The sequence below is a fragment of the Erpetoichthys calabaricus genome, chromosome 6, assembly GCF_900747795.2.
Source record: "Erpetoichthys calabaricus chromosome 6, fErpCal1.3, whole genome shotgun sequence".
NCBI classification, from domain to species: domain Eukaryota; kingdom Metazoa; phylum Chordata; class Cladistia; order Polypteriformes; family Polypteridae; genus Erpetoichthys; species Erpetoichthys calabaricus.
Genome location: NC_041399.2, coordinates 213256696 through 213280169, shown reverse-complemented (window position 1 = coordinate 213280169; position 23474 = coordinate 213256696). Strand labels below are relative to the sequence as shown.

General features: G+C 43.0%; 1 protein-coding gene across 1 annotated transcript in view; it reads left to right on the top strand.

The window, feature by feature from the left end:
* The window catches only part of tmeff1a (transmembrane protein with EGF-like and two follistatin-like domains 1a), a 237551-nt gene that overhangs the window by 203808 nt on the left and 10269 nt on the right, over positions 1–23474 (top strand). The window contains exon 7 of the mRNA XM_051929006.1: positions 15232–15297. Within this exon, the coding sequence (XP_051784966.1) occupies positions 15232–15297 (66 nt within the window). The remainder of the gene's footprint in view (positions 1–15231; positions 15298–23474) is intronic.

The following is a 23474-nucleotide window of genomic DNA, read 5'->3' as shown; positions in this document are numbered from 1 at the left end:
TTGGGCACGGCCCCTGAAGCAGTAGCAGGAGCAGATCGTTTTGGAGTCATAACACAAAAGAGCATAAAAGTTAACTTGTTACACAACAAAACACGTTGATGCTGAATGAGCGAGACGAGATGCTGGCTAACACAAAGCGGAATCGAATGCTGCTATCCGTCGCTGAGCCAATCAGCACCCAGGAATTTAACCGCATGCTCTGATTGGTTAGCCTCTCAGCCATCCGCCAATAGCATTCCTTGTATGAAATCAACTGGGCAAACCAACTGAGGAAGCGTGTACCAGAAATAAAAAGATCCACTGTCCGCAGAAATCCGCCAACCAGCGAAAAATCCAAGATGTATATTTAGATATGCTTACATATAAAATCCGCAATAGAGTGAAGCCGCGAAAGTCGAAGCGCGATATAATGAGGGATTACTGTATTATTCGATTTTAAACTTTAAGTCGGAGACTTGTAGATCGTCTAATTTGTGTTGCCATCAGAGAAAAGTCGTGTTTCTTCACAATCGAGGCGTATCCACGAGAATTAAAAGATTTGTTGATTGGTGAAAGTGAAATCCCGTAAGAGAAAATTTCAAGCCCCGCCCACATAACCACACCCACGGTTCAATCATTTCTCCTTTGTGTGAATGCTATTGTCAGGCACAGTTCGTGTAGAGAGAAAGAAACGATATTCACTCACGGGCAGTTAGACGTTGCATTGTCACGATGTAACTCCAAACACGGAATTCAAATATTGACGAATAGATAAAAGTGAAAAGAGATTGAATATATGGACAGAGGTGATATAACAGAAGGATGTAGATATTGTTCAGCTTTAAACTTTAAGTCAGAGACTTGTAGATCGCCTAATTCGTGTTGCCATCTGGGAAAAGTCGTGTTTCTTCCCAATGAAGATTCCAATCTGCGAGAATGAAAAGATTAGCTGTTTATGAGTGGCAGAGACGCGAAGTTGCTGGTGCGTAGCGCAGGCAGGGGGGTTGGCGAGCGAGGCCCCCTAGTCTTACTAATATATAGCATGTTTCTGAAGATGCCCCATGGGTATAGCCATAAGTTGGCACTCTAATGACTCCCAGGGCACATTGACATCCCTCCATCCATTTTCCAACCCGCTGAATCTGAATACAGGGTCACGGGGGTCTACTGGAGCCAATCCCTGCCAACACAGGGCACAAGGCAGGAACCAATCCCGGGCAGGGTGCCAACCCACCACATGATACACACATCACTCAGAAAATGAATAAGCAAACTTGCTTGTACTGTACATACAATGCATCTGTAAAGTATTCACAGCACATCACTTTTTCCACATTTTGTTATGTTACAGCCTTATTCCAAAATGGATTAAATTCATTTTTATCCTCAGAATTCTACACACAACACCCCATAATGTCAACGTGAAAAACGTTTACTTGAGATTTTTGCAAATTTTTTAAAAATATAAAAACTTAGAAAGCACATGTCCATAAGTATTCACAGCCTTTGCCACGAAGCTCAAAATTGAGCTCAGGTGCCTCCTGTTTCCTCTGATCATCCTTGAGATGTTTCTGCAGCTTCATTGGAGTTCACCTGTGATAAATTCAGTTGACTGGACCTGATTTGGAAAGGCACACGCCTGTCTATAGAAGGTCCCACAGTTGACAGTTCATGTCAGAGCACAAACCAAGCATGAACTCAAAGGAATTGTCTGTAGACATCCGAGACAGGATTGTCTCGAGGCACAAATCTGGGGAAGGTTACAGAAAAATTTCTGCTGCTTTGAAGGTCCCAATGAGCACAGTGACCTCCATCATCCGTAAGTGGAAGAAGTTCAAAACCACCAGGACTCTTCCTAGAGCTGGCCGGCCATCTAAACTGAGCGATTGGGGGAGAAGGGCCTTAGTCAGGGAGGTGATCAAGAACCCGATGGTCACTCTGTCAGAGCTCCAGAGGTCCTCTGTGGAGAGAGGAGAACCTTCCAGAAGGACAACCATCTCTGCAGCAATCCACCAATCAGGCCTGTATGGTAGAGTGGCCAGACGGAAGCCACTCCTTAGTAAAAGGCACATGGCAGCCCGCCTGGAGTTTGCCAAAAGGCATCTGAAGGACTCTCAGACCATGAGAAAGAAAATTCTCTGGTCTGAGGAGACAAAGATTGAACTCTTTGGTGTGAATGCCAGGCGTCACGTTTGGAGGAAACCAGGCACCGCTCATCACCAGGCCAATACCATCCCTACAGTGAAGCATGGTGGTGGCAGCATCATGCTGTGGAGATGTTTTTCAGCAGCAGGGACTGGGAGACTAGTCAGGATAAAGGGAAAGATGACTGCAGCAATGTACAGAGACATCCTGGATGAAAACCTGCTCCAGAGCGCTCTTGACCTCAGACTGGGGCGACAGTTCATCTTTCAGCAGGACAACGACCCTAAGCACACAGCCAAGATATCAAAGGAGTGACTTCAGGACAACTCTGTGAATGTCCTTGAGTGGCCCAGCCAGAGCCCAGACTTGAATCCGATTGAACATCTCTGGAGAGATCTTAAAATGGCTGTGCACCGACGCTTCCCATCCAACCTGATGGAGCTTGAGAGGTGCTGCAAAGAGGAATGGGCCAAACTGGCCAAGGATAGGTGTGCCAAGCTTGTGGCATCATATTCAACAAGACTTGAGGCTGGAATTGCTGTCAAAGGTGCATCGACAAAGTATTGAGCAAAGGCTGTGAATACTTATGGCACTGGGATTTCTCAGTTTTTTTATTTTTAATAAATTTGCAAAAACCTCAAGTAAACGTTTTTCACGTTGTCATTATGGGGTGTTGTGTGTAGAATTCTGAGGAAAAAAATGACTTTAATCCATTTTGGAATAAGGCTGTAACATAACAAAATGTGGACAAAGTGATGAAGCGCTGTGAATACTTTCCAGATGCACTGTGGCTTCTTTCTCAAGGTGATTCATCAGTGGCACCCTAATTTGGCACTCGATTGACTCCCAGGGCTCTCTAACCTCAGTCAGGAAACCAACACACAAACCTACTTGTATATAGCACCTTTCTCAGGGTGGGTGCTTTATGGGTGCGGCCATAATGCCCAGTTCAGATACTTTGACTCCAATCACAGATGAAAAGGCATCTTTCTTGTATATAGTGCCTTTCTCAAGGGTGTCACCCTAATTTGCCATTAAAGGAATCCTAGGCTCTGAATTCAGTGAAACCAATAAACAAAATGATAAACCACCTTCTATATAGTGCCATTCTCTAAATTCTTCACAGTTATAGCCATCATTTGACCCTAAAGAGACTCCCAGAGCTGTGGTGCAGTTGATAGGCCATTGTGTGGGTCGAGCCTGCTGCGCCCGCCGGCATAGCTTCCAAAATTACTCACTCTTTCTATTCCTGGTCGTGGTTATGTATCCAGGGTGATGGCGTGTTGCAGCTGTTCTGCCTCTAACATGAGAGAATCCCCCCGGAGAGACTCTCAAGTGGTAAATGGTTTGTTCGAATTCACTCCGAGAGGAGAAGGTCCATCCACTCGCATCTGCTGCAGTAGATCACCCAAAAAAGAAAACCACGGCACTTTTAAGGACTCTAATGTCATAGTGGAGGCAGCTGAGCAAACTTAAAAGTTTTAATTAGATTATTCGGATGGGGAAAGGGGGGGGGGGGCACCCTGTCCAGTCTCAATGGAGGTTGTACAGTCCCTTAATGTACTGTATGGGTGGCTTTCTGTTTTTCGTTTTTCGTTTTTTTGTCTCTTTGTTGTAGCCATACACATTCCATAGTTGGTTTTAAACTGGCCGTGGACATTAGGTCAGGTCAGGTTTGGGAGCGGGCACTGGTACAGCACATTGCCACACCCACCACACGACAAAACAGCCTGGGATCCTGGATGGCATTCCCCCTAGGCAGACACGCGGTCCAGTCCCACCCTCCAGAAATGACCCTCTATCTGCCACAGTCAGATGTTATGTGGGCGTCTCCTTGGCATGGCCCAGTCATGAGGGTCCTGCAAGCCAGATCATCCTCAGGTAATCGCACCACATGGTCGTAGTGCCGTAACTGACGCTCCCTCACAATGCAGGTCATGTGCCTCATTCGGGACTCCATGAGCAACACAAAGTCAAACCAGCGGTACCCAAGGATTCACACGAAGGAGTCCAGTCTTCACCTCAGGTCACTAGATAGCGGCCATGTCTTGCAACCGTAGACATTAGACATCTGAAAAATTCTGGTCAGAAGAGGACATTCAGCAGGAAGGGGCATACATGCACCCCGTTAATGAATTATCAGCCATTAAAACGTTCAACAAGACAACCACAACCCCTAGGGGACACCAAGTTAAATATCCGGTGCCCTCCATGATGTTTGGGACAAAGTCACATTTTTCTTTCATTTGCCCCTCTGCTCCACAATTTAAAATTACAAACCAAACAATTCAGATGTGAGTAAAGTGCACATGGCTGACTTTTATTTAAGGGTCTCACCATGATGGGTTGACAACACTTTTTCTACATGGTCCCATAATTTCAGGGCATTATAATGTTTGGGACAATTGGCATCATCACAGGTGTTTGTGATTCCTTTGGTGGGTTTCTTTTGTTCATAAGATATCCCTCGGCTTACTTCTACCCTTTGGAGTTTGTAGTTGCCATCTTTTAACTTGAGGACATGAGCTGTGCCCATGAAAGTCAAAGAAGCCATCATGAGGCTGAAACACAAGAATAAAACCAACAAAGACACCAGTAAGACCTTAGGAGGACTGTCTGGTGTATCATGAAGAGGAAAGAACACACTGGTGGGCTCAGTAATCACAGAGGGACTGATAGGCCAAGGAAGACCTCCACTGCTGATGACAGAACAATCCTCACTATGGTCAAGGAAGAGCCCCCCATGCCTGTCTGACAGACCAGAAACAGTCTTCAGGGGGCCGATGTGGACATGTCAGAGACGACAATCAGCAGAAGACTTCATGAGCAGGAACACAGAGGAGGCCACTGCAAGATGAAAGACCACAACAACAGGATGGCCAGATGACAGTTTGTGACAAAGGACTTTAAAAAGCCTGCAGCATTCTGGGAAAAGGTCTGGTGGAAAGACGAGACAAAGAGGAACCTCATCAGGGTGATGACAAGAACAAAATGAGGAGACCAGAAGGAACTGCTCAAGAGCCAAAGCAGATCACCTCATCTGTTAAACATGGTGGTGCTTGGGGGTGTTATGGCTTGGGCACGTATGGCTGGCACAGGTCCTGGCACACTTCTGTTCACTGATGATGGACCTGCTGATGGCAGTGGCACAATGAATTCTGAGGTGTGTAGTGTAACAAAATGAGCTATATGGGCGCCGACCTGACACAGGAGGCACACTTATAAAAGAAATACATTTTTATTTTCTTCGTCTGTGGGCTGCGTCTTCCCGGTGCCCACAGACACAACACAGTCCCACACTAAGCACAAGCACAAACTCAAATAAACACAAAACAAATCTCTCTCTTCTTTATCTCCACCATTCCTCTCCTCCAGACCCACTTCTGGCAGCATTTCCAGGTGTGGCGCAAGAACCACCCACACAGGCTCAGGGACAGTTGCAGCACATCCTGGTGGCACCCCCAGATCCCAACAGGGTTGTAACGAACTCCAATTCCCATGAAGCCCTGCGGGAGAGTCTGAGGTATCGATGCCATCCAGCATTCCAGGGGAGGTGATGCTCTCTGCACACTTGCTCCCCCAGTCCTTCCAAGGCAGAGGCGTACCGGCCATCCATGACAGTAGAAACATCAAGATAATGAGCCCAACAGACTGCTTTCATCAAAGCTAAAAATCGGGAGTGGTCTCCCCTCGACTTTCTCGTATACTCAGATACGGGGATGGATATTTGAGGAGTAAACCGCAAGACAAGGATTATATTTTTATATTATGTACATTAAAGAACCATCCATTATCCAACCCGCTATATCCTAACTACGGGGTCATGGGGGGTCTGCTGGAGCCAATCCCAGCCAACACAGGGTGCAAGGCAGGAAACAAACCCTGGGCAGGGCGCCAGCCAACTGCAGGACATTAAAGAACCATCAACAGTAAATCATCCATCCATTTTCCAACCTGCTGAATCCGAACACAGGGTCACGGGGGTCTGCTGGAGCCAATCCCAGCCAACACAGGGCACAAGGCAGGAACCAATCCTGGGCAGGGTGCCAACCCACCGCAGGACACACACAAACACACCAAGCACACACTAGGGACAATTTAGAATCGCCAATCCACCTAACCTGCATGTCTTTGGACTGTGGGAGGAAACCCACGCAGACACGGGGAGAACATGCAAACTCCACACAGGGAGGACCCGGGAAGCGAACCACAGGTCCCCAGGTCTCCCAACTGCAAGGCAGCAGCACTACCCACTGCACCACCGTGCTGCCACAGTAAATCAAATCAAATTAATAATAGATAGATGGATAGATAGATACTTTATTAATCCCAAGGGGAAATTCACAGGATATTCAGCAATTGTTTTAAAAGTAAGGTTGAATAAATCAGACTGTGCAGCTCCATGAATAGAAGGTAAAGTCCCATGTCTGGTTAATGGAAATAGCCCAAAAGTTGACAGAAATCTACGTTTTGTAGCTAAATACTTGTATGCAAAATCTGGTTGCAATACGTGAAACGTACTCTGGTTATCATGTTCACACACACACGAATGGACAGGAAACATAAAAAAGGTTTGGGGCAGCCGCCCGCATATTATGCCCAGGCTGCAAAAGGGTTCACTTTTGTGGAGTGGTGTCTGGTTAAATGTCCAAAAACAGAAATGATGCCCCGGCTTTAAAGATCTGGAGTGGAAGTGACGTCATCTGGGCAGGAAGCGATGTGTCGTTACGGGCGCCGAAACAGGAAGTGATGTCGTCTGAGCAGGAAGTGACATCATCACGGGGCACCGGAAACATGTGGAATTTCCCATGAATGGTCGGCAGAGGACTGAGAGATAAAAGTCAGTGCTCCTCGCCACCCTCTGGTCAGACACGGAATCGTCACAATTCGAGCCCTCTAGCTGCCTCCCATGCGCACGTGTGTGACAACACACACACAGACATAATTCCAAAAGTTGTATTTTAGGACTCAAAATCTCGACTTTGAATCTTTCGTCAATTTCATTACTTTCCCAATACTTCGTATACGAGAAAGTAAAACAATAAAACCAAGAGAAGTCCTGTCAGAACGTATTCCACCTTTACTGCAAAATTGCAATCCATATAGAGATGGTGAAAACAAATCGGAGACTGTTCAGTAAAAAATACCTGCTGGCATTACTGGAGTGTGAAGACCCCATAAGCCAGAGATGTGAAGAATACGCCTGATTGTTGTCACATGTGGGGAACCACCAGGACTTGCCAGGAAATCCTGCAGCCCCTTTAATGTTGCTATAGGCCCATTGGTGGCCTGCCTGACCAGTTGTCAATCTTGGGGGGCCGTCCTGATCTTCGTAGAGTCACTATATTTTTTTCACTTGTTGATGACCATCTTCACCGTGTTGTGCTCCATGGGATGTTTAATGCTTTGGATGCTTTTTTGTACCCCGTCCTGATTCATACATTTACAATGATGAGATCCCATTCATGTTTTAAAAGCTCTTTGCGGACCACCATGGCTTTTGCAGTGTGTGGCAGCCAAGAGGATATCTGAATAATCTTGACGGGGACGGCCAAATTTTGTCTGAGCTCAATCAGAGCCACTTGAATTGATGTTAGGGGTCTACTTGAGACTTGCTGGGATTGGTTGATTCTGAGCGCAGCCACTTCCTTGATTATTAAAGGGGGTCTTCACACTAATGACACCAGGATTGTGAGGGGCAAAGCATTAAACATCCCATGGATCACAACACGGTGAAGACGGTCATCAACAAGTGAAAAAAATATAGTGACTCTACGAAGATCAGGACGGCCCCCCAAGATTGACAACTGGTCAGGCAGGCCACCAAGGGGCCTATAGGAACATTAAAGGGGCTGCAGGATTTCCTGGCAAGTCCTGGTGGTTCCCCACATGTGATAACAATCAGGCGTATTCTTCACATCTCTGGCTTATGGGGTCTTCACACTCCAGTAATGCCAGCAGGTATTTTTTACTGAACAGTCTCTGATTTCTTTTCATGTTCTTTGTAAGGATTGCAATTTTGTAATAAAGGTGGAATACGTTCTGATAGGATTTCTCTTGGTTTCATTTTTTTTATTACACAAAATCTGCCATTTTGGCAGGGCGGTGTGTAGACTTTTTAGATCCAGTGCAAGTGTACGTCTTTACACACACGACAGCCAGCAACACAAGGGCTTCATAATGGAACACGAGAACTGAAGAAGCTCTAAGAGCCGAGGTGGTCTGGACTGCATGCCATCATCACCTCATGGAAGCAGTGCTGTCAAACTTTCATTATTTTATGTGTGTTTATATGTTGTGATAAAGAATACCATGAGACATAATGTAAAGGTTTGGGGCAGCCACCTGTATAATGTATCCCGGCTGCAAAAGTTGAAATTGTTGAACAGAGATGTTCACACAACTGAGTCCAAAACAGAACGGACTTAAGACAAGAAAAATGGCGGCTTTAAAGGCCCGCCCAGGAAGTGACGTCATCTTTAGGACCGGAACCGGACGTGGTGTCATTGGGATTGGGGGCGGAAGTGACGTCGTAGAGGGTGCCGGAACCTGGCGGGATTTCCCAGTAACTGAGAAAGACCACCAGCACAGTCCGCCACCCCCTGGTCAGAGGTGGTATTACAATTACTTGGGCCCTTTAGCTGCCTTCTTCTTGCACGTGTGAAACAATGTATAGCTCCTTTCTTACATACGTGATAAGTTACCAATAAGTTTCTGGGCTGAGACCGAGTGGAGAATCCCACCCAGCAGAGCCGCATGCTTGGGCAGCATTGGCGTAGCAGTGAGGTGGTCCAGGACTAACAGGAGTGGACTGTGCGGTGGTGCCCATAGGTCAACCTTTTCACACAGTCTGTGCCTTCAGATCACTGCAACCTCCTATTTCATTGCCCAGCCCATAATATTTTGCACGCAGAACATGTGTTTATGCATTTATGGCCACACACGGCACCTGACCATAGTGGTCAGCCAATTAGTTTCCTTTTAGACACAAAAGAATAAAAGGCAGCGCATTCTGTAGTGGTGAACCTTATGTCAGGTGTGACCACAGACACCCTGAAAGGCTGCCCAAGCAGCCTGCTATAAAGTATATGAGTGATCAAATATGAGAGGGAGAAACATAAGGGGCAGACAGAGCGATCCTTCAGCATCAACCCCCCCATCCTGACGTGACAGCTGGGTCCACTTATCACCATATTTATATACTGGACTTTATATACGCACACTTATCTATATACAGCACATCGGCATGGCTGGCACACTTTGAACTTATTTTTTACTGCCGGCCCATTACTCCCCTCCCTTGTGCCAGACACCTGTCACAGGCTGCCTCAGAGCAAAACCTTTGTGATGCCCATCAGACCCTGGGTAAGCTGCTCTTTAGAACCATGCAGTGCCCGGCTTAGCCTCCTGGGCCCTAGAGATGCTCCTTTCATTCAGAAAAATAGTGAAATCTGAAGAGTCAATCAATCACTTTATATAGTGCCTTTCAGAGAGTACAGCGCTAAGGTGATCTCAAGCAGCCTTGAACTGGAATAAACCAGTCTGAAGATGGATGGTTGGATCAAAAAAAAATATACCCAGCTAAGCATTTGTGCCATTGCCAATTCATTTCCACCAAGGCCGCCACTCTTCTTCAGCAGTGTCTGTCATGACAGGTGACATTCCCGGTCACACATCTCATCTATTTAGACCAGCCAATCACAGCACAGGACACCCAGCAGACTTTGGTCCAATTGGACAAGTGCCATTCAAGCCTGAACAATAAACACTTCATCTCTTTGGTATTTATGTCCTCAATCTCTGACAGATTAGAACCATTTAATATTAGCTTTATATTTGTCATACAGTGCCTTTCATATCTGTTTATACATATGTAGTGCTTCTCATACTGTATCTGTCTAAACGTCAAAGATATAGCGCTTTTCTGTTCTGCCTATCGTATCTGGCTAGTTTTTCACTATAATTAGCACCCCTGAAAATAATAATACTATAAGCTGATATACTGCCCTTTCATATAAATTAATGTGTTTATTAAATTGTGACTTTTTTAACTACATACATGTTTTATAAAGTGTCTTCCTTTCATATCTCTTATATAGTACAAGAATAACAACATCTACACTTTCAAAATCTACTCATTGTGAAGTGCATTACACATATAATAGATTGATAGATAGATATCATTATATAGTGCCTCTCATTTTATCTAATGTATTTATTATATAGTGCCTTATCTATCTATCTATCTATCTATCTATCTATCTATCTATCTATCTATCTATCTATCTATCTATCTATCTATCTATCTATCATGTAGTGCCTTCCATTCTATCTATCTATCTATCTATCTATCTATCTATCTATCTATCTATCTATCTATCTATCTATCTATCTATCTATCATATAGTGCCTTTCAATCTATCTATCTATCTATCTATCTATCTATCTATCTATCTATCTATCTATCTATCTATCTATCTATCTATCTATCTATCTATCTATCTATCATGTAGTGCCTTCCATTCTATCTATCTATCTATCTATCTATCTATCTATCTATCTATCTATCTATCTATCTATCTATCTATCTATCTATCTATCTATCTATCTATCTATCTATTATATAGTGCCTTTCAAATCTATCTATCTATCTATCTATCTATCTATCTATCTATCTATCTATCTATCTATCTATCTATCTATCTATCTATCTATCTATCTATCATATAGTGCCTTTCAATCTATCTATCTATCTATCTATCTATCTATCTATCTATCTATCTATCTATCTATCTATCTATCTATCTATCTATCTATCTATCTATCTATCTATCTATCTATCTATCATATAGTGCTTTTCATATTTATCTGTCTATGTAATTCACTTTTGTTCTCTTGCTTGTTTCATATCTATTTATTTACTGTATATAGTGCCTTTCATGTCTGTGCTATAGTGTATTTCATTTCCACCAATAGCACCGCTCTTCTTCTGTATGACATCACGCCTCTTTAGGTCAGCCTATCACAGCACAGATCACCCTGCAGACTTTGATTCATTTTGGTGCCCACCCTGCCAGCCTAAACAGTACCCCCTGTATTTTGACAGCGGTCCTCTCCTTTCCCTGTTCAGGATCGTTTCTTGCTTTGCCCCTTAATGCTGCTGCGACAGGCTGCATGGTGAAACAGGCTAAGTTGAGGTGAGGGGATTCTGGTTATTTCTTTTTCCTTTCGTATCCCGTTACGCTCACGTCAACACACAAAGGTAAAACTCTGCCCAAACCACACAATCAAAGTTGCTGTAAAAGTCAAAGCTGTTCCTCAAGAGCAGGCACCAATAAACTGGCACGTTTTCATCACGTCACTGTGTCTTATCTGAATTAAAAAGTCGTAGACAGTGCTGCCCCCCGGATGGTTCAGACATAAAAAAGTTGAAAGCCACAGAATGACATCTGAACTTAATTTTCATGCATGGACTGTGTGCCACCTGACCTGCCAGGGTCCACCTTATACAGTGATGCAAACAGCGGTTACTGCCCCTCTATAGTGTCTTGGAATGGGCACCATATAAAATCACAAAGTCACTCTGTGTCCTCGAGCTGGTCATTTAACATGTCTGACCTCACACCTGGAAGTGTGGTTTGAGAGGCGCTTTGAGTAAAAGTGATTGAAACTGTCGTCTCTGCCTGTCTTCATTGCTGAGGCCACTTAGTCCATTATAGAGCTGGTGGGTTAGCAGTGGGCACAAGGCAGAAGGTGACCTTGGACAGGACCCCCAGCTCATGGTAGGGAGTGTCAACACACAGCATACTTCACACAGAATTCACACTCAGTCCTGCTGGCACAGTCCTCACACCAGATCAGCCTCTCTGTGCGTGTAGGACATGTCATGTTTGAGACCCCTACACTGACCAGACTTCTGTGTGCTTCAGAACTTCCACCTCAGCCCATACCAGGTCTGTGTGTGAGGACTATGGAGTCAGTGTTGCTGATCAAGGTGGCCGTGCCAACATGTGCCCAGTTATAATCTTACTTCAGCACTTCATTAACATTATTGTGTTTCTCTCATAGCGACTTCATGTCCACCGCAATTCTGGTCTTTCTGTAGGTCTGCTTACCGGGACTCGAGAGCTCGTCTTGTGGTTCTTGCAGGCAAAAGCAAACTCTGGGGGCTGTGAGTCTTGACGGAAATAGAATGACAAACATGAGCAGATGGCGCCAGGGCTGCTGCACTGACAAGTAGCTGATTGAAAAGCCAAGAATATTTAAAGTGCAGCTGCACCTGTGGGAGACCACCGGCCAAACGGGGGGCTTTTGGGCTATTTTGGATTGATGAGAAAGGGGCCTGCTGTCACTCTCTTGGTTACAAACAAAGTTCAAAAGAGCAGTGCTTGAGTCCTGTCTGTCTACCGGCCTCTTATATAGTGCCTTTCATAACCATGAATCGGTCTATCTGGGGTATACAGGAAGTCCGTTCCTATTTAAATCTATTTTTACATAGCACTCCTCCTAGCGCCATCTATCTGTTGATTATATAGCGCCATTCCTCCATCCATGCATTTTTCAAACCCGCTTTCCCAGGGCAGGGTCATGTGGAACATGGGGTCTATCCCAGCAAGCATAAGGGCGAAAGGCAGGAACAACACTTGGATAAGGTGCCAGTCTGTCACAGGGCACTCACACGTACAGTGGGGTTAACTTAGCAATAATGTGAATCATTTGCTATATGGCGCCTTTAATAGTCACCTCCATCTGTATTTATATATTATATGGTGCCATGGCCATCTATCTCTGTTATCTGTCAATCTATCTATATCTCTATTATATAATGCCTTATCTATCTATCTATCTATCTATCTATCTATCTATCTATCTATCTATCTATCTATCTATCTATCTATCTATCTATCTATTATATAGTGCCTTTCTATCTATCTATCTATCTATCTATCTATCTATCTATCTATCTATCTATCTATCTATCTATCGATATCGATAGATAGATAGATAGATAGATAGATAGATAGATAGATAGATAGATAGATAGATAGATAGATAGATAGGAAAGGCACTACATAATAGATAGATAGATAGAATGAAAGGCACTATATGATAGATAGATATGAAAGTCACTATATGATAGATAGATAGATAGATAGATAGATAGATAGATAGATAGATAGATAGATAGATAGATAGATAGATAGATAGACAGGAAAGGCACTACATAATAGATAGATAGATAGATAGAATGAAAGGCACTATATAGATAGATATGAAAGGCACTATATGATAGATAGATAGATAGATAGATAGATAGATAGATAGATAGATAGATAGATAGATAGATAGATAGATAGATAGATAGAAAAGGCACTGTATAATATAGAGATATAATGAAAGGCATTATATAATAGATAGATGATAGATATGAATGGCACTATATGGTAGATAGATAGATAGATAGATAGATAGATAGATAGATAGATAGATAGATAGATAGATAGATAGATAGATAGATAGATAGATAGATATAAAAGGCACTGTATAATATAGAGATATAATGAAAGGCATTATATAATAGATAGATGATAGATATGAATGGCACTATATGGTAGATAGATAGATAGATAGATAGATAGATAGATAGATAGATAGATAGATAGATAGATAGATAGATAGATAGATAGATAGATAGGCACTATATAATAGATAGATAGATAGATAGATAGATAGATAGATAGATAGATAGATAGATAGATAGGAAAGGCACTACATAATAGATAGATAGATAGAATGAAAGGCACTATATAGATATGAAAGGCACTATATGATAGATAGATAGATAGACATAAAAGGCACTATATAATATAGAGATATAATGAAAGGCACTATATAATAGATAGATGATAGATATGAATAGCACTATATGGTAGATAGATAGAATGAAAGGCACTATATAGATAGATATGAAAGGCACTATATGATAGATAGATAGATAGATAGATAGATAGATAGATAGATAGATAGATAGATAGATAGATAGATAGATAGAAAGGCAGTATATAATAGATAGATAGATAGATAGATAAGCACTATATAATAGATAGATAGGTAGAATGAAAGGCACTATATAGATAGATATGAAAGGCACTATATGATAGATAGATGGATAGATATGAAAGGCACTATATAGATAGATATGAAAGGCACTATATGATATATAGATAGATAGAAAGGCACTATATAATAGATAGATAAATAGATTATCTATCTATCTATCTATCTATCTATCTATCTATCTATCTATCTATCTATCTATCTATCTATCTATCTATCTATCTATCTATCTATCTATCCTTAACCAACCTGATGTTATTTTAGATGAATGAAGTGGATAGGACTGGTGAGCTTTGATCTGAATGGCCTGTTCTCATCCTGATTATTGAAGTTTTCTACTATAATGGCAGATAAACATGAAAGGCACTATATGACAGATATGTAGATACCATCTTACAGGAAGATTCTAAAGGACACTATATTGTAGATAAAGCATTTATATCAATAGATAGGAGTGACTGTATAACATGATATGAAAGGCACTATATAATCTATGGATATAAAAGGTGCAGATTAATATTTAGGACACCGTATAACTGAAAGGTGGATTTTGAAATGCAGTATATAAGAGAGAGAGACCTAGAGATTGATAGGTAGGTATTTAAGTAAGACACAATTATGAGATATAGATCAGTAAATATGTAAGGCACTATACAATCAGTAGACATTGTTTTCTTCTTGCCATTCCCGGTGACCAATTGAAGTGCTTTGGCATGGGAGCTGACTTGAAAGGCGCTATATGAAACTAGTGCTGCTTGTGATTACACACACACGCACACACTTGTGGTCACTCTGTCACATTTTCTGTTTGTCTGAATGGTTAAACACTTAAAAATAAATGGACATGTAAAGCGGGGTGTGAATATGAAAGGCAGTTAATGATCAAGGTGGGCATTTAGATGGCAGGAGACCTTGAATTGAAACAATGAAAATGAGAATTTTTTCATTTATCATTTATGTGTGTTTCTTTTTTTGTTTCCTTCTCAACAGAAAAGGAAGATAAATTGTTATCTGGCAAAAAAGATGAAGGAATTCAGAATCGGCCCGAAATTAAAGGTAAGATGTATCAATTTGGATGTATTCATGCAGCCATGATGACTGGCACCAATGTGAAAGAGAGTGGGCATGTGCAGGGGGTGAGGCTGACAACCTGCCCTGTGAGTTTGGGTCCGAGTCCTGCACTCACATAAATGTCTGCTCTCCATGAAGCTGAGAAAATGGCTGGATGGGAGATAGTCTGGCGTTGCTTGTCCTGTGCTTTGTGGATTGAGCCAGTGGTGCCCATTTTACAGGGGATGTCTGTTATTTGGTAATTTTAAAACAAAGCAAAAATGCCAGCCCAAAAGTGTTCATCTTCTATTATGGAGTAAAATGATATAAAAGGGGTGATGATCGACAATAGTAGGGGTGGTCATCCATCTTGGGGAATTTGGGTAGAAAGTTGTGTGGGTACCTACCCCATTGAACATACCCAGTCTGGGATGGCAATGCCCTTGAATGGTGCTATAGAATATGCCTTTCTGCTCCACTACCTTTTTATTAGTAATAATAATTTCTGTTTATATAGTGCCTTTCCAGTGCTCAAAGCACTTCTTGTGTGTCTGGAGCAGTGTCACAGGGTGGCACTGTGGCGCATATGAAGATGATCCTGCTGTCTTGGCTTGTTGAACATTTTCAGGCCCGCTGCCCCTCATCTGGCTCTGGTACAACCTCAAGGTTTCGGCTTTCAGATGGCGTCGGAAAGTTGTGGGTCACACCTGATGTGACAATCCGAAACCAACTAAATAAAAATCTCACAGAGCTGCAGTGCATCTCAATAGGGGTCCCTCGTGGTCCACACTGGCACACGGCCATCATTTGATGATAGTCATGTCTGTCCATCCGGAGCACGCAGGTTGGTTCATTTAATCAGGCGGGGTCAGTAGGATTTATCAAAGCGGGCTGTGTGATGAGGACTGTCCTTAAGGGTGCTATATGAAAAATTGTTATTACTTTTTATTTGACCAACACCTTCATCCCAGGTGACATTTGTGTTACAATTAGTTACATTTCTTCTGTTTTCTTTTGTTTTTTTCTTTCCCAGTAGCACAAAGGCAGGTGAAGTGACTTACTGAGGGTCACACAGAGTCAGTGGTGGGATTTGAATTCACAACCTCAGAGTCTGAAATCCAAAGACACAAACAGACAGCAGTGTGTCCTTCTGTGAGTTTAGCTGTTTTGGAGTAGGAATCACTTTGAAAGGCACTATATTCAAAATCGTAATGGACGTATTAAGAGGTGGAGATTCTAATATTCACGGGAAAATGAAATGGGACCCCTTTGGCACACTGTATGCTTACAGCCTTCGGACACTTTTTGGGGTCTTGAGGATGGCCTGATAACCCCACAGTTGTAGATTGAGTGCTGACTGAACCCACTTGTTCAGGTTGAGGGGTGAAGTTTGATTGAGCTCAGCCAGTCAGGTCTGCTGGGATTGCAGAAACTAACTGGGAGTGGGGGGGGCAGTCCACTGGTGGCTGGGGGGTGCATCTAAGGAAAACCTCCAATGACTTTATTTTACTGATACTTAAGGTCTATCTATCTATCTATCTATCTATCTATCTATCTATCTATCTATCTATTATATAGTGCCTTTAATTATCATCTATCTATCTATCTATCTATCTATCTATCTATCTATCTATCTATCTATCTATCTATCTATCTATCTATCTATCTATCTATCTATCTATCTATCTATCTATCTAATATAGTGCCTTTCACATCTATCTATCTATCTATCTATCTATCTATCTATCTATCTATCTATCTATCTATCTATCTATCTATCTATCTATCTATCTATCTATCTATCTATCTATCATATAGTGCCTTTCATTCTATCTATCTATCTATCTATCTATCTATCTATCTATCTATCTATCTATCTATCTATCTATCTATCTATCTATCTATCTATCTATCATATAGTGCCTTTCTATCTATCTATCTATCTATCTATCTATCTATCTATCTATCTATCTATCTATCTATCTATCTATCTATCTATCTATCTATCTATCTATCTATCATATAGTGCCTTTCATTCTATCTATCTATCTATCTATCTATCTATCTATCTATCTATCTATCTATCTATCTATCTATCTATCTATCATTATTATATAGTGCCTTTTCATATCTATCTATCTATATAGTGCCTTTCATATCTATCTATCTATCTATCTATCTATCTATCTATCTATCTATCTATCTATCATGTAGTGCCTTTTATTTATATATCATCTACTGTATATATGTAATATTTTTTCTTTCATATCCATGTACCTAATACTTTGCATGATCCTCTGCATTATATATTGTATTTTCTACGTATCCACCTTTATCTATTATCTGGTGCCATTATTGTATGTGTGTATGTCACACGGCTCCCTGTCTCTCTGTCTGTCTGTTGTCTTTTTTCTGTTTATATTCCCCGTCAATCTCTTTTCATTTATTTCGTGACTCGCACATCTCCTTATGTATTGATTACAGTGTCCATGTTTTCTGCGTATCCTTTCTGTTATTCAGTATTTTCTCCTTTATTTGTCTGCCTCTTCTGCATTTGCTTTATTCTGCTTTCATTTTTTATTCACTAATTCGTTGCTTTTATTATTTTTTCATAACGAGATTCATTTTCCTTAACTCCTAATTCAATCTTAGATTGTTTTTATTCTTCCTATCGCCCGCTATCCGCCGACTTCTATCTGATTTCTCCCCGGACTCAGTCTGCAGGGCTTTGATGCCAGAGGTGCCCGTCAGTCAGTTGTGACTGCTGTGCCTGGCTGCTGCTGCCCAGCCGTTCGGCGGTCCGCTAATCTCTTAAGCCCCAGTTGCTCTCTGTGAGTTTGCAGAGGCTCGCAGAGAAGTAAATTAAAAACGTCAGGGTGCCAAGTCTGCCTGTGTGGAGCCAGAGATGCCGCTCCCAGAGCGACTGTGTGGCTTTGAGAATGAAGCTTCGCGGCCTCACCTGTGCGTTTGTTCAGTTTAACACACACCTGATTTTCATGAAGATAAACTGCCAACCCGAGCCGTTCTCTTTGTTGTAATCGGTGATGGAAGCAGAGAGACAAACCTGAGTGTCAATCAAGTGCCATATCAATTCAGCAAAGCTTGGCCAGATCTTCTAACCAATTAAAAGCCACACTTTTCAGGTCACATGTCACTTCTGTGACAGTTTAGCTGGTGCTGTGATGGTATTGCATGGCGGGTGGCCCCTTGGACCTTTGGTGTCTGACTTACGGATATTTTTGCACTTTCTATTTTCCAAGGCTTTCTTTGGTCCATCACAGACAGCCGGCAGCTGCTGCTTTTCTGACTCATTTTTGGCATACAAAGAGTGGCCACTTTATTTGGTACACCATTACACGCCTACATTCTCCATTCCAGTGAGTCATGTGGTTGGCAGTGTGAGGTGTGAGCCTGGCAGACTGGCATATCTCACATCATTATGTGTTTAACTGAGCATTGAGATGGGCATAACAAGTGACCTTAGTGACTCTGAACATGGCATGGGAGTTGATGCCAGGAGTAAATGGCTGTCATCTCGAACTTAATGTGCCCACATCATTGCAAAGGTTTACAGAAAGTAGTGCAGAATTCATGAGCCACAGCATGAAGTTATGGATAAGAGTAATGGAAGCTCATTTAAGAAGTGAGGTGATGAATAGCGAGCAGCAGTATGGTTTCATGCCAAGAAAGAGCACCAAAGATGTGATGTTTGCTCTGTGGATGTTGATGGAGAAGTAGAGAGAAGGCCAGAAGGAGTTGCATTGCGTCTTTGTGGACCTGAGAAAGCAGATGACAGGGTGACTGAGAGGAGCTGTGGTATTGTATGAGGAAGTCGGGAGTGGCAGAGAAGAACATAAGTGTGGTACAGGATACAGTGCATCCAGAAAGTATTCCCAGCGCTTCACTTTTTCCACATTTTGTTATGTTACAGCCTTATTCCAAAATGGATTAAATTCATTTTTTTCCTCAGAATTCTACACACAACACCCCATAATGACAACGTGAAAAAAGTTTACTTGAGGTTTTTGTAAATTTATTAAAAATAAAAAAACTGAGAAAGCACATGTCCAGAAGTATTCACAGCCTTTGCTCAATACTTTGTCGATGCCCCTTTGGTAGCAATTCCAGCCTCAAGTCTTTTTGAATATGATGCCACAAGCTTGGCACACCTATCCTTGGCCAGTTTCGCCCATTCCTCTTTGCAGCACCTCTCAAGCTCCATCAGGTTGGATGGGAAGCGTCGGTGCACAGCCATTTTAAGATCTCTCCAGAGATGTTCAATCGGATTCAAGTCTGGGCTCTGGATGGGCCACTCAGGGACATTCACAGAGTTGTCCTGAAGCCACTCCTTTGATATCTTGGCTGTGTGCTTAGGGTCGTTGTCCTGCTGAAAGATGAACCGTCGCCCCAGTCTGAGGTCAAGAGCGCTCTGGAGCAGGTTTTCATCCAGGATGTCTCTGTACATTGATGCAGTCATCTTTCCCTTTATCCTGACTAGTCTCCCAGTCCCTGCCTCTGAAAAACATCCCCACAGTATGATGCTGCCACCACCATGCTTCACTGTAGGGATGGTATTGGCCTGGTGATGAGCGGTGCCTGGTTTCCTCTAAACGTGACACCTGGCTTTCACACCAAAGAATTCAATCTTTGTCTCATCAGACCAGAGCATTTTCTTTCTCATGGTCTGAGAGTCCTTCAGGTGACTTTTGGCAAACTCCAGGCGGGCTGCCATGTGCCTTTTACTAAGGAGTGGCTTCCGTCTGGCCACTCTACCATACAGGCTTGATTGGTGGATTGCTGCAGAGATGGTGGTCCTTCTGGAAGGTTCTCCTCTCTCCAGAGAGGACCTCTGAAGCTCTGACAGAGTGACCATCGGGTTCTTGGTCACTTCCCTGACTAAGGCCCTTCTCTCCCGATCGCTCAGTTTAGATGGCCGGCCAACTCTAGGAAGAGTCCTGGTGGTTTTGAACTTCTTCCACTTACGGATGATGGAGGCCACTGTGCTCATTGGGACCTTCAAAGCAGCAGATATTTTTCTGTAACCTTCCCCAGATTTGTGCCTCAAGACAATCCTGTCTCAGAGGTCTGCAGACAATTCCTTTGACTTCATGCTTGGTTTGTGCTCTGACATGAACTGTCAACTGTGGGACCTTCTATAGACAGGTGTGTGCCTTTCCAAATCATGTCCAGTCAACTGAATTTATCACAGGTGGACTCCAATGAAGCTGCAGAAACATCTCAAGGATGATCAGGGGAAACAGGAGACACCGGAGCTCAATTTTGAGCTTCATGGCAAAGGCTGTGAATACTTATGGACATGTGCTTTCTCAATTTTTTTATTTTTAATAAATTTGCAAAAACCTCAAGTAAACGTTTTTCACGTTGTCATTATGGGGTGTTGTGTGTAGAATTGTGAGGAAAAAAAATGAATTTAATCCATTTTGGAATAAGGCTGTACCATAACAAAATGTGGAAAAAGTGATGAAGCGCTGGGAATACTTTACAGATGCACTGTATGTGCAAGGGAAGTGTGACTGTGGTGAGGTCTGCGGTAGGAGTGACGGAGGTGGGATTACATCAGGGATCCGCTCTAAGCCCTTTCTTATTGTCAATGGTGATGGACAGGATGACAAATGAGATTAGACAGGAGTCCCCGTGGACTGTGATGTTTGCTGATGACATCGTGATCTGCAGGTCGAGGAGACCCTGGAGAGGTGGAGATATGAGAGGAGAGGAATGAAGGTCAGTAGGACCACCAAGAGAGAATACATGTGTGTGAATGAGAGGGAGGTCAGTGGAATGGTGAGGATGAGGGGAGTAGAGTTGGTGAAGGTGGATGAGTTTAAATACTTGGGATCAACAGTACAGGGTAATGGAGATTGTGGAAGAGAAGTGAAGAAGAGAGTGCAGGCAGGGTGGAGGAGAGTGTCAGGAGTGATTTGTGACAGACAGGAGTGAAAGGGAAGGTCTACAGGACGGTAGTGAGACCAGCTGTGTTATATGGGCTGGAGACGGTGGCACAGGAGACAGAGTTGGAGGTGGCAGAGTTAAAGATGGGTGTGACGAGGATGGACAGGATTAGAAATGAGGACATTAGAGGATCAGCTCAGGTGGGACGGTTTGGAGACAAAGACAGAGAGGCAAGATTGCGTTGGTTTGGACATGTGCAGAGGAGAGATTCTGGGTAAACTGGGAGAAGGATGCTAAGGATAGATTTGCAAGGGAAGAGGAGAAGAGGAAGGCCTAAGAGAAGGTTTATGGATGTGGTAAGAGAGGACATGCAGGTGACGGGTGTGACAGAACAAGATGATGAGGGCAGAAAGAGATGGAAGAAGATGATCCACTGTGGTAACACCTAACGGGAGGAGCCGAAAAACAAAGAAGAAGACAGAGAATAGTGCAGAAGACAACAGCAGCAACAGACAATCAGTACATGTAGTGAGGCTGCACAGTGACTGGCTGTTATAAATTTATGTGTTGCTGATATTTCTTGTTTATTATCATCATATCTTTATGTATTTTCTATTGTGACTATTATTATATGCTGTGATATTAAATGTGCTTTTGTTTCTTATTCTTTGTGGGTGGAGCCCCAGGAGGTGGGGCCACTGTGATGTCACTGCTGCTGGCTCCTCCTTCTGGCTTTATTTTCCTACGAAATGCAGGATTCAGCAGTCAGCCATTTTGGTTTGATTTGATTGTTCTGTTTTCTGTGTTAGATTATCTGGTTTTCTTGATTATTTTTGTTCTCTTTTAAAGTCAGTCAGTCATCGTCCAACCCGCTGTATCCTAACACAGGGTCACGGGGGTCTAGTGGAGCCAATCCCAGCCAACACAGGGTGCAAGGCAGGAACAAATCCCTGGGCAGGGTGCAGGGTGCCAGCCCACCGCAGTCTCCTTTAAAGGATTTTGATTTTTGGTTAACCCATTGGGACCGGTTTGCTTTGCGATTACCTTTTAGGCCTCTTTTTTTAGGGCTGTTTCTATTTTGTGTCGATGAATTATCTGCTGTAACAGTCAGGTGGGGGACCCTTGTGTAGCCAGCACACCCGGAGAATGAAACAACCGGGAGAGTAGCAGTATCTCCCCCGAGACACAAGAGGGCAGCCACCCTGGAACGGAGCTTGGACGCTCAACCCTGCGTGGGGGCCCGTGGCCACCTCCAGGGTGGCACCTGGAAAGCAGCACTTCTGCCACACTCGGAAGTGCTGCCAGAAGAGGATCTGGGGGCACCTGGAGTACTTCAGGGTGCCTGCGCAACACGCCACACTTTTAAGTGCTGCCAGAAGTTAATGGAGGAGCACTTGGAGCACATCTGGGTGCAGTATAAAAGAGGCCATCTCACTCCATTCGAAGAGCCGGAGTCGGGAGGCAGAGAACGGAGTGGCGGTGCCAGGAGAAAAGAACAATAGAGAAAGAGAGAGAATAGGCAAGGACTGAGCTGTTGTAGGTGATTGGTGCACTGTGTGCAGTGCTGTAACAGAAGAAAGGAAATAAAACGTGTGAGTCCTGTGTACATCTGTGGCCGGGCTGATCGTCACACTGCTTTTTAAAGATCCCTTTCATTGCCCTGTGAATGCAAGCCAAGGGTTTACGGTTATCCTTCCTCTTTTGGGGATTGCACTTTATTTTAAGAGTGTTAAAATTGTTTTTGCCAGCTCCCCTGAAGCCGGCAGGTAATATTTGGAGCCAGGCCGAGGTTACGGATTATTAATACATTTATAGACCTGTCCGAGAACATGTTTTTCACTTTGTTATTATGGCTTATCGAGTGTAGATTGTTGGGCCAAAATGACAAATTTGCCCATTTAAAAGGAAATCTACAACACAATAAAGTGTGCCAAACATGAAGGCATTCATTGGATTGGCTGAATCCAGCACTGACTCAGCTGTGGAATGGCCAATAGGGGGAGGCAGCTTGATGGCTGATGTCTCCAGAACTCTGGACCAATCCAAATCCTCCTCTGTCTTTGTAATTTTTCTATTACACTATTATATTGTATTGAGGATGACTTGTGCTCTGTTCTGTGTACTGTATTGTAGAGACCCCCTTTTTTTTTTTTTGTTCTTTATTTCGCCTTATACAATTTCTTGTATTAGGAATTTGTTAGTTTTCACATACCCCTTGGGGTCAGAGTGCAGGGTCAGCCATTGTACAGCGCCCCTGGAGCAATTACAGGTTA